Below are 13583 nucleotides of genomic sequence, written 5' to 3' on the forward strand. Positions count from 1 at the left end.
GATTTATTTGATCTTGTAAAACAGATATATTACTTTATACTCTATATTCTATGAAATACTTTTCTATAATTCATTGTTAATCATGGCAATTAACTGTTAGTTGAAATGTGTGTCCAAATACCATGTAATATATCTACTATGTGTCTTTAGTATTAACATATTAATAGTAATTAATACAAAGAATGAAATTATGGGTGATCTATCCCTTTAATAGTTTTTCCTATATTACTGGATAGAAATAATTATAAATATTAATACTATTAATTATTAATACATTTTCATAGTAGTAGTAGTAAAGGATACAATTATACAATAAAATGAGGAATAGTAAAATATTAATGTTGGTTTAAATAAAAAATCAAAAGGGTTACAGAAATTTGATGGCAAGACATTTAAGATACTGTTATTCAAAACATGGTGCATACAAGCTTTACATTTATTAATACATTCTAGGATTAATTCATTCGAACCGATGTCCTTGTCGTTGCTAGCACCTCAGAGCAACAGTAAAGTTTATTGAAACAAACATCTTACCATCTTTCATTTTTCTCTTCAATTCCATGTTACTCGCAGACGCCTCTTTCCCTAAAATGTCCCAACTTTCTGTGCTTTCTAGATAGTGGTAGACATAGTAGATTGGAAGAAGACCCATGAGCTCCACCTCAGCTGAGCCCCTTGGTAGTGTAGTCAACTGCTTTAAACCCTGTGGGTTGTTTATAATCGACAGGAGTTCTCCCAGCACTTCTCCTGTAATAAAAGTAAAAAAAAAAGTGATTTACCCAACACAATATTATGGCAAGTCGTTTAAATTTGTACGATCTCATTTGTATGTTTAATGTGCTTTCGCCCTAGTGATGTTGGGTTTAGGGGCAGGGTAAATGCTTTGTTTCCTAATAATGGTATGTTTTTGTACGATTCGCTATACTGTTTGTCACTGAATCAAAATTATTTTCAATAAAAAAAATTCTTAGTATTTTTGTCTTGTTTTCAGTCAAAATATCTACAAATGCTTTTTCTTTTAATGAGCAAAACGACCCAAGAAAATAAGTCTAGTTTTTTAGACCAAAAATATCAAATTTAAGTGATTTTGTGCATAAAACAAGCAAAAAAAAAACTGCCAATGGGTTAAGCAATGTTTTCTTGAATTTAGTGTTTAAGAAAAAATTTCACGATTTTTTGCTTACCCCACTGGCAGATTTTTTTGCCTGTTTTATGCACAAAATCACTTAAATGTGATATTTTGGTCTAAAAACTAGACTTATTTTCTTGGGTCATTTTGCTTATCAAGAATATTAATTTAAGAATTTTTTTGATATTTTTACTGAAAACAAGACAAAAATACTAATACAATTTTTCTTGAAAATTTTTTTTGCAGTGTGTAATTCAACATTAAAGCACATCTGAACCTTGTGACTTTCTAATTTTAAGTGAGTGTTTATGAATGAGGCTCTTTATGTTTGATTTTATGTTGTGTGATATGAGTTGTTTCAGCCTGATCTCACAGAAACAAGGATAGGGAGTTTAAGAGTTGGCTAATAAATATGAATTTGAGTTAATTTCTCTAGATATGTTATATAAACTAAAAATTCCTTGTTGCACTTACATTTTTAAGTTTAATCAACTTGAATTTACAATTAAATTCTCCTTTCTTAACTAGTAAGGAATTATAACTTAATAACTTAATCTAATTCAACTTTATTTTTATCATTTATAGCAACTCCTCACTAATCAAAAATGTTAAAATAATTTGTAAATCAAGTTGATTGAATGTAAAACTTTAAGTTATTTTAGAGGAATTTAAAGGAATTTTGTAGTAGTGTAGATATGTGTTGCTGTGTCTGTTCTTGTTAATTTGTGTATATGTGGTCGTCTTGTTGTCATTGACCTTTGTCATACAGTATATTATATTTATCCCCCTACCTTGAAGGATAGGTCTTAGTTTAGTCATTGAGTTAGTCTTCGGGCCCTAACAATCTAAGCGCATGGTCTAAAGCGCACAGCGCTAAACAGGCGTGTCCGAATCAACTTTTGCTAATTTAATGACGGGAAAAACGGTTTGTGCGCCTAGCGCCCAGTCTAAACGGATTGTTCCTATTCTCATAATGGGTAATGGGTGTGTTTTGGGCGTAAGGTGCAATAAACCAATGAGAGTCTTAGCTCTCATTCCCTTTAAAAGCCGATTCCGTATTTAGATGGCAGAATTTGTAAACTGAAAAACTAAACTGAGAAAGAAGACCACCAGTTTAAGATTGATGTTAAAAAATTACGTTGTTTTTATTTGTATTGAAATTGTTACTTTACATTGTTGTCCTGTTAAAGGCGCATATTACTAACACGCTCTTTAAATAACAAAAACAATATTGCACCATTGACTTTGGACCAGGTTTAAGTTGGTCAATGGCATAGTCTATTTTAGTTGGCTCAATGCGCCAACAATGCACCTGAACACACCTCGTTTTCTGACCAGAATGCCCATGGGCGCAAAATTGGGCGCAAATGCATTTACAATGCGGTGCAGCATTGCGCCTGTGATAGGGCCCTTAGTTTCCTGGTCTTTCTAAAAATATTGCCTTACTTTTCAGAAATAAAGGTGCTGTCACTGTGGCAGTATCCTTGTAAAAAGTACAGCTATGTACCTCAGGGGTGCATATTAGTACCTCAAATGTACATATTGGTATCTCAAATATACATTTTGAAACCTCAAACGTTCATATTTGTACCTAACTGGTACATATTTTACGGTTTAGTCCATCTGCACAAATCTATTCAAACTTAAGAGGCATCATACCGCTAATCAATAATGACCGTTCCACGGTTGACTTGGGCACAATGTTTGGAGGAATGGTGTTTTTTAGCTCAAGTTTTCGGATTTGAGTACCTAAGAAAAAAATAAAGAGATGATGTGTGAAACACAGTTGTGAAATGAGCAGATAGCGTGCTGCTACTCTTCAGAGGTTCCTACCAAAAACGCCCCGTGGATCTATCCTTCCTCCGGTTGATGCATCTTTTCTAATTCCCTCTGGCTGCGAAAGTACCAAAAAATGAGTGAAACATTGAAGCATACTGAACAAAAATATGAGAGGTTTGTATAACTTAAAGGGATAGCTCACCCAAAAATGAAACTTCTATCATCATTTACATCATTTATGTGTTTACAAACCTGTATAAATTTCTTTGTTTTGATAACATAAAGGAATATATTTTGACGAATATTTGAAACAAAAATGTTCGTGGACCCCATTCACTTCCATAGTAGGAAAAAAGAATACTATGGAATAAATGGGGTCCACGAATGGTTTGTTTACAAAAATTTGGGAGGGAGTAAATGATGACAGAATTTTCATTTTTGGGTGAACTTTCCCAAAACAAATGAAAATATCTTGTAACCAGATCTGGGGCACCATTGACTTCTATAGTAGGAAACATAATTCAATGGAAGTGAAATGCCTCGGATCAACATTTTTCAAAATATCGCCTTTTTTAAAACGTCTTTAGCAGAACAAAGAAATTCATACAGGTTTGACAATGGGTATGATCACAGAATTTTTATTTTTGGGTGAACTATACCTTAAATATTAGTTAATGCCAATATGTTAGTTCATTGTCAATTATCTAACGTTAACAGTTACAACTTTTGATTTAAAAAATGTATTAATAAATGCTAAAATTAACATGAACTAAGATAGTAATAAATGCTGTAGAAATATTTTTCATTGTTAATTCATGTGCATTAACTAATGTTAACAAATACTATATTATTTTGAATATGGTCAGCTCAAATGTTTTTTCCTGTATATGCTTCTAAAGATGTTTTTCACCAAGCTCTATGCTTACAGATGACATCAGCTCTTACCACAACTCTCAACTTCTTGATCACAATCTCAGTCCTCGTATTCCCCCTCGTCATCCTCGCCCCCAACGATGTTTGTAAAGTGAAAGTAAGTGTATGAGTTCCTGCTTCCAAGGCCATAATGTAGAACTTGACCAAGGCTATTGAATTGGCATCCACTGTCCCACTGTTATCATGTGGTTTGTCATCTTTCCCCGGCAGAACACCACGAAACACGCATACTCCGTCCGGTGCTGTCAGTGTAACACTGAACTATCCGTGTGTATGAGATATGTAAAGATACAGAGTAAAGACAACTGTTTATTACAAACATAAAGATATCACAACACAGTACCGTTCAAAAGTTTAGGGTCATTTAATTTTTTTAATAGTATTTTTTTTCTTTAAGAATAATACTAACCTCAAAGACACAAGACACAAATGTAACAAAAAGACACAAATTAATTTTTTTAATCCAAAGTAGTAACCCTTGGCCGACTAAAATGTGCAAAAAAAATTGTTTGTCGTTTAAACCTGAGACCCTATTAAAACACTAAAGAAGTTCCCATCTATTATGGCCTTTTATTCACTGCTTTTCCGTATTTTTTTGGTCCCAGTTATCCATTTCATTTACATTTTTGGTAACACTTTATAATAGAATTGTATTTGTTAACATTAGTAAATGCATTAGCTAACATGAACTATCAATTAATATTTGTCGATGTTAAATAATGTTAAATACAATTGTTCATATTAATTCAGTGTGCAGAAACTAATGGAAACATTTACAACCTTTGGGTTTAAAAATATGTTTAAATAGTTGTAAATGTTGAAATGAACAAATATATATTGTAGAAATATTGTTCATTGTTAGTTCATGTTATAGCTAATGCATTAACTTATGTTAAATTCTAGCTCAAAATACCATACAGATAATTTATTATAACATGTTAAAATTGCCACCTTGGAATGCAAATTAGTTGATCTCTGCACTAAATATCAGTGCCGTGGTTGGATAGTGCAGATTAAGGGCCATGTTATCCTCTTCTGACATCACAAGGGGAGCCAAATTAAATTTTTTCACATGCTTAATTGTTTACCAAAACTAAGTTACTGGGTTTTCTAGGTTGACAGAAGCACTGGGGACCCAATAATAGCACTTAAAGGAACAGTATGTAGGATTGTGGCCAAAACTGGTATCGCAATCACAAAACTTGTGGCTAAAACTGGTACTGCAATCACACAACTGGTGGCCAATACACAAAATGTCAACATAAACATTAGTTGAGGGCTGCAACTCCACTTTTTAAATGACAATATCCTGGCCAGACCACTGTTGTCAGTGATATAAGTATTTGAAATGAAAATTATTTCTTAATGTCTAGTGACATATCAGGGCAATTTTATGATTAATTGATATAAATTTCTTACATACTGTTCCTTTAAACATGTTAGTTAATGCATTAACTAATGTTAGCACATACAACCTTATTATAAAGCGTTACCCATTTAAAATATTTTTTTTTCGTAATAAATCAAATATGTGGGCACAAATATATTTTTTCCTGTACTATTGTAATTTTTAACAGTCAGACCAGCATGATCTCATGGGAATTTGTTTGTATTTGTAGATTTGGGTAATTCGTATAAATTAATACAAAGTGAAAACGTACGATTATTAGAAAAACAATAATGAGATCCCACCCCTAATCCCAAAGTTACAGGGGCAAAAGCAAATTGTACAAAAACATAAATGTGGTCATATGAATTAATACGAATATGTAAAATACGTACAATTTGCCATGAGATTGTGTTGAGATTCAGACCATCAAATCAAAAGAATATGAATACATTTCAGTCAAGTGACCCCAAACCTTTGAACGGTTGTGCCAGTTATATTATATATAAAACCATTAACATTTCTGATTTAGATCTCAGAATCTCACCATAATACTTGTAGAGCGCTGGTTGTAGACTGAACCCTTGAGCTCAATCTGCTCTCCACGTACCATTGAATACGGCAACGGGACATTTAAACTAACTTCCTGAGACACGCGAATCTTTAAAGGATTTGCCATGCATATACCTATGACCAGACAAATAGGAGAACTTTTTTGCATAATCCCTTATTTCTTAAGTTTATGGCTGTTTGAAGTGGAAAACTAGTTTACTACTTTTACTACACTGTAAAAAAATCCGTAGAAATTGCAGCTGGGTTGCCGATAATTTACCGTAGATTTAAATGTATGTTATTTACTGGCAAAATTTTGTTCAAAGTTGAATGAACATTTAACATTTACAAGTATTTGTCTTTACTGAGTAAAACTAAAAAAACAGCATCAAGCAAAACGTTCTGGGAAACAAAATCTGAAGCAAAAAACAGAAAAAGGTGATGATGATTTCTGGTTCCCAGAATTCTTTGCATGAGGCTGTTATTGTATAGTTTTATTCTGTAAAGATAAAGACTTGTTAATATTTAAAATTTATTTAACTTTGAACAAACTCTTGCCAGTAAATAACATAAATTTAAATCTACGGTAAATTACCGGCAACCCAGCTGCAATAACATTGTAATTTCTACGGATTTTTTTTTACAGTGTACCAAATACTATGGACTTAATACTAGTACTTTAAAAAGTGACACTTTATGCAAGTATTTCTTACAATATGCGTTATACAATGAAGTATACAGACTCACCATCACTGAAAACTCCAACTGCTTTCACCTCCCATGTAGTTAGCGAATCTGGAATTTTTTTGGAGATGCTTACTGATCCAGATCTTAAACAGATAAAAATGACAAATGAGTCAAAATTCACTTTATCAAGCAAATAAAGCTCTACGTATTATTTAATGAGCATTATCAAACAAGTTGAACAGATTGTAGTCTTACCTGCCGATGGTCTTTTCCTCCCATAACCAACTCTCAGGGAAGTAGCTCCGAACCGATGGTGCCAAATCCAACATAAAGTCAATTCCTGTGTCCAGTAAAGGAGACTGTCATGTGCTGCATTTTTTTTTTACATTTTGATTAGTTAAAGTCCAGTATATTATTGACAATGCCATGTAAGTTGCAAACATACCTGAGCGACTTAAAATGATCTTATCCTCACTGCCATGACGGAGCTTTATGGCAAATTCACAGCAGTTGTAAAAGGCGGCCTTACACTGTCTTTCATGAATAGGCTTCAGATTTAATTTATTAATCTGGATATTCTTAGTACGATCTTTACATGTTTCAAGGATCGGGCTACTGCTTGTCCCAGCTAAGCAGCAGTTCTTGAACATCCCGAACTTGTTTGCTATGGAGTAAACATTTTGAATTTTAATGATGTTTTGGCTTTAAAAAGATTACTAGAACAAACGGTGACTTTTTTGAACAAGCAGTGGTGAGAAACAAACCTTGTTCTTCGAGCTTATTGCTCAGGTCAATCGAACGCCTTGGCCTAGCCGTAGACTGGCAAACCGTCCCTATAAAACAAAGTGCGTGTAAGAGGTTTCAGTGAAATGTTAAAGAAGAACATCAGTGCTCCACGTTTACATGAAATAAAAACATGAAACAGTCACCTTCAATGGTCTTGGCATTTGCATTGGTGAGGATCATAAGCCCGGCGCGGTCAAACACATCAGCGTTGTTTTTGCCAGCCCCTCTTCCACAACCCAAGTCACTTCTCTCAATATGTGCCAGCACCTTAAACAAAACCCTTTGCCGTTAAAAATAAAAATTTTCTCAATGTTGTAGATTGTGATTTTGTCGATCACCATGAGCATCATCAATAGCACCACCAGTAATAATGATAGGGATAAAACACACATCTAATTTAAAGGGATAGTTCACCCCTCTCATTAAAGGATTAGTTTATAAGGGTCTTATCTAACGAAACTATTGTCATTTTTGACAAGAAAAATTAAAAACATGCACTTTTAAACCGAGCATTAGTGCCACATCTGAATAGGGGAAGTGCGGTTTCTGTGCAAAAAAGCAAAATTACATATCGCAGCAACCGACCAAAGCGCTCAATGACCCATCTAGGCATTAATTATGTCTACGTGCATGTGGTGCTTGATGCACGAGGTGGCGATCATGTGTATGTGTTGTGCTGATGCCGGACGTCAGAGTTCACAACACCCGTGTTGACGCGCGGTGGAAAAGGTGGAAAAAGTGGTTCTTTTGTTTTATTTGCGCACAGAAATTATTCTCGTCGCTTTATGAAATGGAGATTGAACCACTGTGAACTCTCCCTTCAACATCTTTTCCAATCATACAACTGTTTCACCTTTTTTAGAGAATCTGTATTGTCAGATCTGAGGGTGTATAGAGCTGTGTCAACAACAGACAGCGCCACCAGTGACTCCTCCTGAGTGGTTTTAGTTGACACCTTTAAATTGAGCTCATCTTTGGGCTTGTAGAGTATCTGTGAGTTGAAAGTTGATAGATCCACCTGAAATATAGCCATACATGGTCAGGATTTAGGCATAAACACATAATATATACTGAATGTACAATGCTATGTTAAAGCCCCCCTAACCTTAGGTGTGTGTAGTTCATACACTTAAAAAATTGTTTTTATATTTAACCCTGCGCTTTGGCCAAAAAGAGACGAACCCAAGCCGTTGGGTTGTAATTTTACCTCTGTTGAGTTGTTTAAACTCAAAATTCTTTTTTGTAACCCATGATTAGGTCAAATAAAGACACTTTCTGTGTAGTTTAAACCCAACGACTGGGTTTGTCCCTTTTTGAACCAACTCTAGCATGTTTTTGACTGTATACAAAATAAAGCAGAACATAAATAATAATGAAAAAGAAAACATTACATTTAAATTATTGACACAATTTGCCGTAACATCAAACCACACTGAATCTGACACCAGTTCAGCTGTGCCCTCTCCGGTCAGGATGTAATAAACCAGCAGTCGTGCAGATGGCACCATGTCATGGGTTATCTGAATGTTCAGATTCTGACTCCTTTCATTTATACGATTAACTGTTGCATACTTCACGACCTTCCCTTTAGAGATGATCTAAGATGAGAAATATTGTGTCATGTTAAATTTATGCACATTAATTTAAAAAATCTAGTGCCAAGATTGGTTATGTTGCATCATATTTAGTTGACATTTAGGTTTGCTTACAGTAAAAAGATAAACTGTACACACAACACCATATACAGAACACAGATTAAATTAAGGTAAAAATATAAATCTGGTAGACAATAAGATTTTAGGTATGTGTTGTTGAGGGTGTATTTAGTATAGGTGATAGACTAAAACGTGATAGCCAATTTAACAATGGCTCTTTGATGCAAAGATGACCAAAGCATTATAAAAGACAGACACCCAATGTGTCTAGGATTAGGAAATACTAGGATTATAACTACTGGGTAGCTAAAAGTAGTATTAGGTTTAATCAAGTTATGAAGTGCAGTACACTGGAAAAAACATTTGTTGGTTCAACTTAAAAAAGTAAGTTACCTGGTTACCTTAAAGGGACACTTCACTTTTTTGGAAATATTCTCATTTTCCAGAGTTAAACATTTGATTTTTTACCATTTTAGAATCCATTCAGCTGATCTCCATGTCTGGCAGTACAACTTGTAGCATAGCTTAGCATAATTCATTGATTCTTATTAGACCATTAGCATCGTGCTCAAAAATAACCAAAGACTTTCGATATTTTTCCTATTTAAAACTTGACTCTTCTGTAGTTACATCAAGTACTAAGACTGACAGAAAATTAAAAGTTGCAATTTTCTAGGCCGATATTACTAGGAACTAAACTCTCATTCTGGTGTCATATTCAAGGACTTTGCTGCCGTAACATGGCTGCAGGAGGCGCAATAATATTATGTAGTGCCCGAAAATAGTCACCTTAGTAACTTTAATAGCAGGGGACTATTTTCGGGAACTGTGTAATATCATTGCGCCTCTTGCAGCCATGTTACGGCAGCAAAGTCTTTGATTATTACGCCAGAATGAGAGTATAGTTCCTTAGTCATATCTGCCTAGAAAATCTCAACTTTAAATTTTCTGTCGGTTTTAGTACACAATGTAACTACAGAAGAGTCACGTTTTAAATAGGCAAAATATTGAAACTCTTTGGTTATTTTTTAGCATGATGCTAAATGGTCTAATCAGATTCAATGGATTATGCTAAGCTATGCTAAAAGTGCTAGCGCCAGACCCGGAGTTCAGCTGAATGGATTCCAAAACAGTAAAAATCAAATGTTTAACTCTAGGGGAGCTGGAAAATGAGAATATTTGAAAAAATAAGTGGAGTGTCCCTTTAAAAGTTTCAGTTAATTCAACTAAAAAAATATTAGTTAAAGGTGCTGTAGAACGTAAAACTGTAGGTATAAGCACTATTCGAACGGGATTAGTTTTCCACAACATCTGTGATTTAATGACAAATGTCGCAAGTGCATTATTACTGTATCAAAGCATTCTTTATGCACTCTTTAACTAAAAAAAAATTGCTGTCAAGTTGAATCAACCAGGGGTGCGTTTTCTGAACAACGACGTAACTCGATGCTCAAACACTATAGTACAATGCATAGTTGGAGAAACTAAGGGCGCACTCACACTATCCAAACCAAACCGCGCTCGGGCGCGTTTGACCCCCAAAGCCTGGTTTGTTTGACTAGTGTGATCGCCCTGTTCCGTGCCCGGGCGCGGATTGGTTAATCGCGCCGCGGCCGGGTTGCAGAGGTGGGCCGGAACGCGGTTCACTTGGGCTCAGGCGCGGAAGGCTGTGGTGTGAGCACAATCACGCCTGAGCGCGATTCAAAAGGTGAAGACGTCAGTTGCGCGACCACTCACCTTCATCTGCCTCCGTAAAAACCTTTTGATGCGCGCAGCGGGGTTACGTGAATGTCTGAGCTGCACACGTGACAGACAACTAAGCAATATGATGACATGTGAGAGGGCTGTCTGTAATCGCGCCACAAACGACTCCGAATAAAAAACACAGACTTAACATTACGGTGGGTTCCAGTGTTAAGAGAGAGCTTTACTTCCTGCTTTTTCAAAACAATCGCATCTTAATGACGAAAGCGCGCCCGGACTCGGATCGATAAGAAGTACAGTGTGAGTGCGTGCACCTGGGAGAGTAGGGAGGGGTGACAATCGCGCTGGGGCTTGGTTTGGTTTGGTTTGGATAATGTGAGTGCGCCCTAACTACCTTGTCAAGACTGTTTCCCTTTGTTGCACATTCGTCGTTTGAACTTTGTTGGTTCAACAACATAGTTGATGATGGCACGTGGGACTACAAATTAATCTGTTCAAATCACTTAATGTCAGATTACTGCTGTAAATAATGTATATTGCACCGGAAGACTGATTTTGTTATCATGATTTAGTTATTTGTTGTTTATTTTCGAGATATTTAATTCATGTGCAAGTTCCCTCTTACGTCACTCTTCCCAGGAATTCCCCAGGGTCTTAAAGCTCGTAATTCTGCACACATGCACAGTTTTTAAATGCAGCGCTTTAATTCTGTTTACAAACTTAAAAATGTAAAAAACGTTTTTTATATATTTTAGAATGATGACATCCCATGTGACATCATCAACTATGTTGTTGAACCAAAAGGTTCAAACGACGAATGTGCAACAAAGTTACTATGCTTTCGAGAAACAGCCGTGACAAGGTAGTTCGTTTCTCCAACTATGCATCGTACTATGTTGGTTCAGCAGCGAGTTATGTCGTTGTTCAGGAAACGCTCCCCAGCATAACTAAGTTAGCAACTTTGTTGGTTGCAATGCAATTTCCCATTGCCAACCAACAAAGTTGCTAAGAGGTTAGCAACGATGCTTTTGGGAAACGCACCCCTGCATAGTGCGATGCATTGTTGGAGAAACAAACTTCTTTGTCACACATTCGTCGTTTGAACCATGTTGGTTTAACAACATAGTTGATGATGTCACGTGGGAGGTGAAGTACTAATTAATTTTGCAAATCGTTTTATTGTCAGATTATTGCTGTAAATAACATATATTGCATCGGAAGACTGATTTTGTTATTGTGATTTAGTTATATGTTGTTTATTTTCAAGATATTCAATTCATGCGCAAGGTCCCTCTTACGTCACTCCTCCCAGGGATTCCCCAGGGTCTTAAAGCTTGTAGGACTGCGCACATGCGCAGTTTTCAAATGCAGCGCTTTCATTCTGTTTACAAATTTAAAGACGTAAAATAAAATTTTTATATATTTCGAATGATTAATATAGGCTGTACTACATTTTTGCTTATTTTGTCCAAATCATGATCAACGTAAGTCTACATATTATAATAACAAGGAACGATGCTTCTAACGACAGGTGAGGAGCTCTCGTTCCAACAACACAACTTTGCGATGCAGTTTGCGAATGTATGCTGGAACAATGGTTTTGGGAAAAACCCGCATCGGTGAACTATGCTGAAACGATAGAACTTGCGACCGTAGTTGGCTAACAATGCTTTCGGGAAACGCAACCCAGGTATCTTACTTTTTTAAAGGCACAGTATGTAAGAAATGTATATCAATTAATCATAAAATGGGCCTGATATGTCACTAGACATTAAGAAATAATTTTAATTTCAAATGTTTAAATCACTGACAACAGTGGTCTGGCCAGGATATTGTCATTTAAAAAGTGGAGTTGCAGCCCTCAACTGATGTTTATGTTGTCATTTTGTGTATTGGCCACCAGCTGTGTGATTGCAGTACCAGTTTTAGCCACAAGTTTTGTGATTGCAATACCAGTTTTGGCCACAATCCTACAAACTGTTCCTTTAAGTTGAACCAACTATTTTTTACAGTGTAGCTAAAGATAACAGCACCACAACTGACCTGTACTTGTAACTGTAACCTGTAACTGTACAGCAATCTTCCTGTGTGTGGTGTCTATTTTAAATGATTAAAGTCAATTTAAAAAAAATTTACCTGGTAGCTGAAGGTCTTCAAGGAAAGATATTCACGATATTCAAAGTGAATTTCGATGTTTGTGTACTGGCCAACTTTAAACTCTGAAGATTCAGATGGTAAATTAATGTACAAGTATCGGTGATTGGGAGAGACATAGGATTCTGCAGTAAATGTGACTGTGGCTTGATTCCAAGTTTCATCAACTGTGTTGAACTAAGAAACAATGTAAAAGTATATTTAGCACATTTACACATTATAATGTCAAATAACAATGAAATTATTATCTTTCTATTTCTTTTATCTACTCTTCTCTGGCCACACCAGTTTATTGGCTCTTTAGTCACTCGTTAAAACTGTTTAGACTTTTATATGCTAAAAAGCCACAGTTTTACTTACAGTAAATTCAGCTTTTTCCACATCTTTGGGTATATTAGGTATAAAGTACGCAATTCCATCTCTCGTACTTATTGCTGTAGTCGTCTCCATGTGTCCATCAAACCTAAGTGGCTCTGTTTGCTTGTTGACATTTCTTGTTGTTGCCTGTATCTGGACTGTCACTCCTTTTTGTGGTTCACCCAAAGGATCTGTCACCAACACCTACATTAGGAAAAAAAGTCACCACAACCGTTCATAAAAATGAGACATTTACAGTGTACAGACCAGGCACTTTCATATAATGAATTTTAGCCTTCATATTCAGTTATTACTGTAGTTTCATTCAAATTCTCTTAAATGTTTAACAGTAACAGTAAATGCAGGTATCTTACTCTAATAGTGTATGGTAAATTAGGCTTGATAAATGGAGGAGTTGCAACCACTTGTAGGTTAAATGGAGATTCTGCAAACTTCACAT

At 35.5% G+C, this 13583-nt stretch overlaps 1 protein-coding gene across 1 annotated transcript in view; it reads right to left on the reverse strand.

The window, feature by feature from the left end:
- c5 (complement component 5) overlaps positions 1-13583 on the reverse strand; it is a 30221-nt gene that overhangs the window by 10180 nt on the left and 6458 nt on the right. Inside the window, exons 10-24 of the mRNA XM_065284282.2 lie at positions 13498-13583; positions 13127-13327; positions 12749-12943; positions 8645-8851; positions 8107-8271; positions 7397-7520; positions 7232-7300; positions 6913-7131; positions 6723-6807; positions 6528-6610; positions 5776-5915; positions 3854-4102; positions 2963-3023; positions 2789-2878; positions 535-747 (exon numbers count right to left, since the gene is read on the reverse strand). The exon at positions 13498-13583 is cut by the window's right edge and continues 30 nt beyond it. Coding sequence (XP_065140354.1) covers positions 535-747; positions 2789-2878; positions 2963-3023; positions 3854-4102; positions 5776-5915; positions 6528-6610; positions 6723-6807; positions 6913-7131; positions 7232-7300; positions 7397-7520; positions 8107-8271; positions 8645-8851; positions 12749-12943; positions 13127-13327; positions 13498-13583 — 2187 coding nt within the window. The remainder of the gene's footprint in view (positions 1-534; positions 748-2788; positions 2879-2962; positions 3024-3853; positions 4103-5775; positions 5916-6527; positions 6611-6722; positions 6808-6912; positions 7132-7231; positions 7301-7396; positions 7521-8106; positions 8272-8644; positions 8852-12748; positions 12944-13126; positions 13328-13497) is intronic.

The sequence above is a fragment of the Paramisgurnus dabryanus genome, chromosome 5 (assembly GCF_030506205.2).
Source record: "Paramisgurnus dabryanus chromosome 5, PD_genome_1.1, whole genome shotgun sequence".
Taxonomy (NCBI): domain Eukaryota; kingdom Metazoa; phylum Chordata; class Actinopteri; order Cypriniformes; family Cobitidae; genus Paramisgurnus; species Paramisgurnus dabryanus.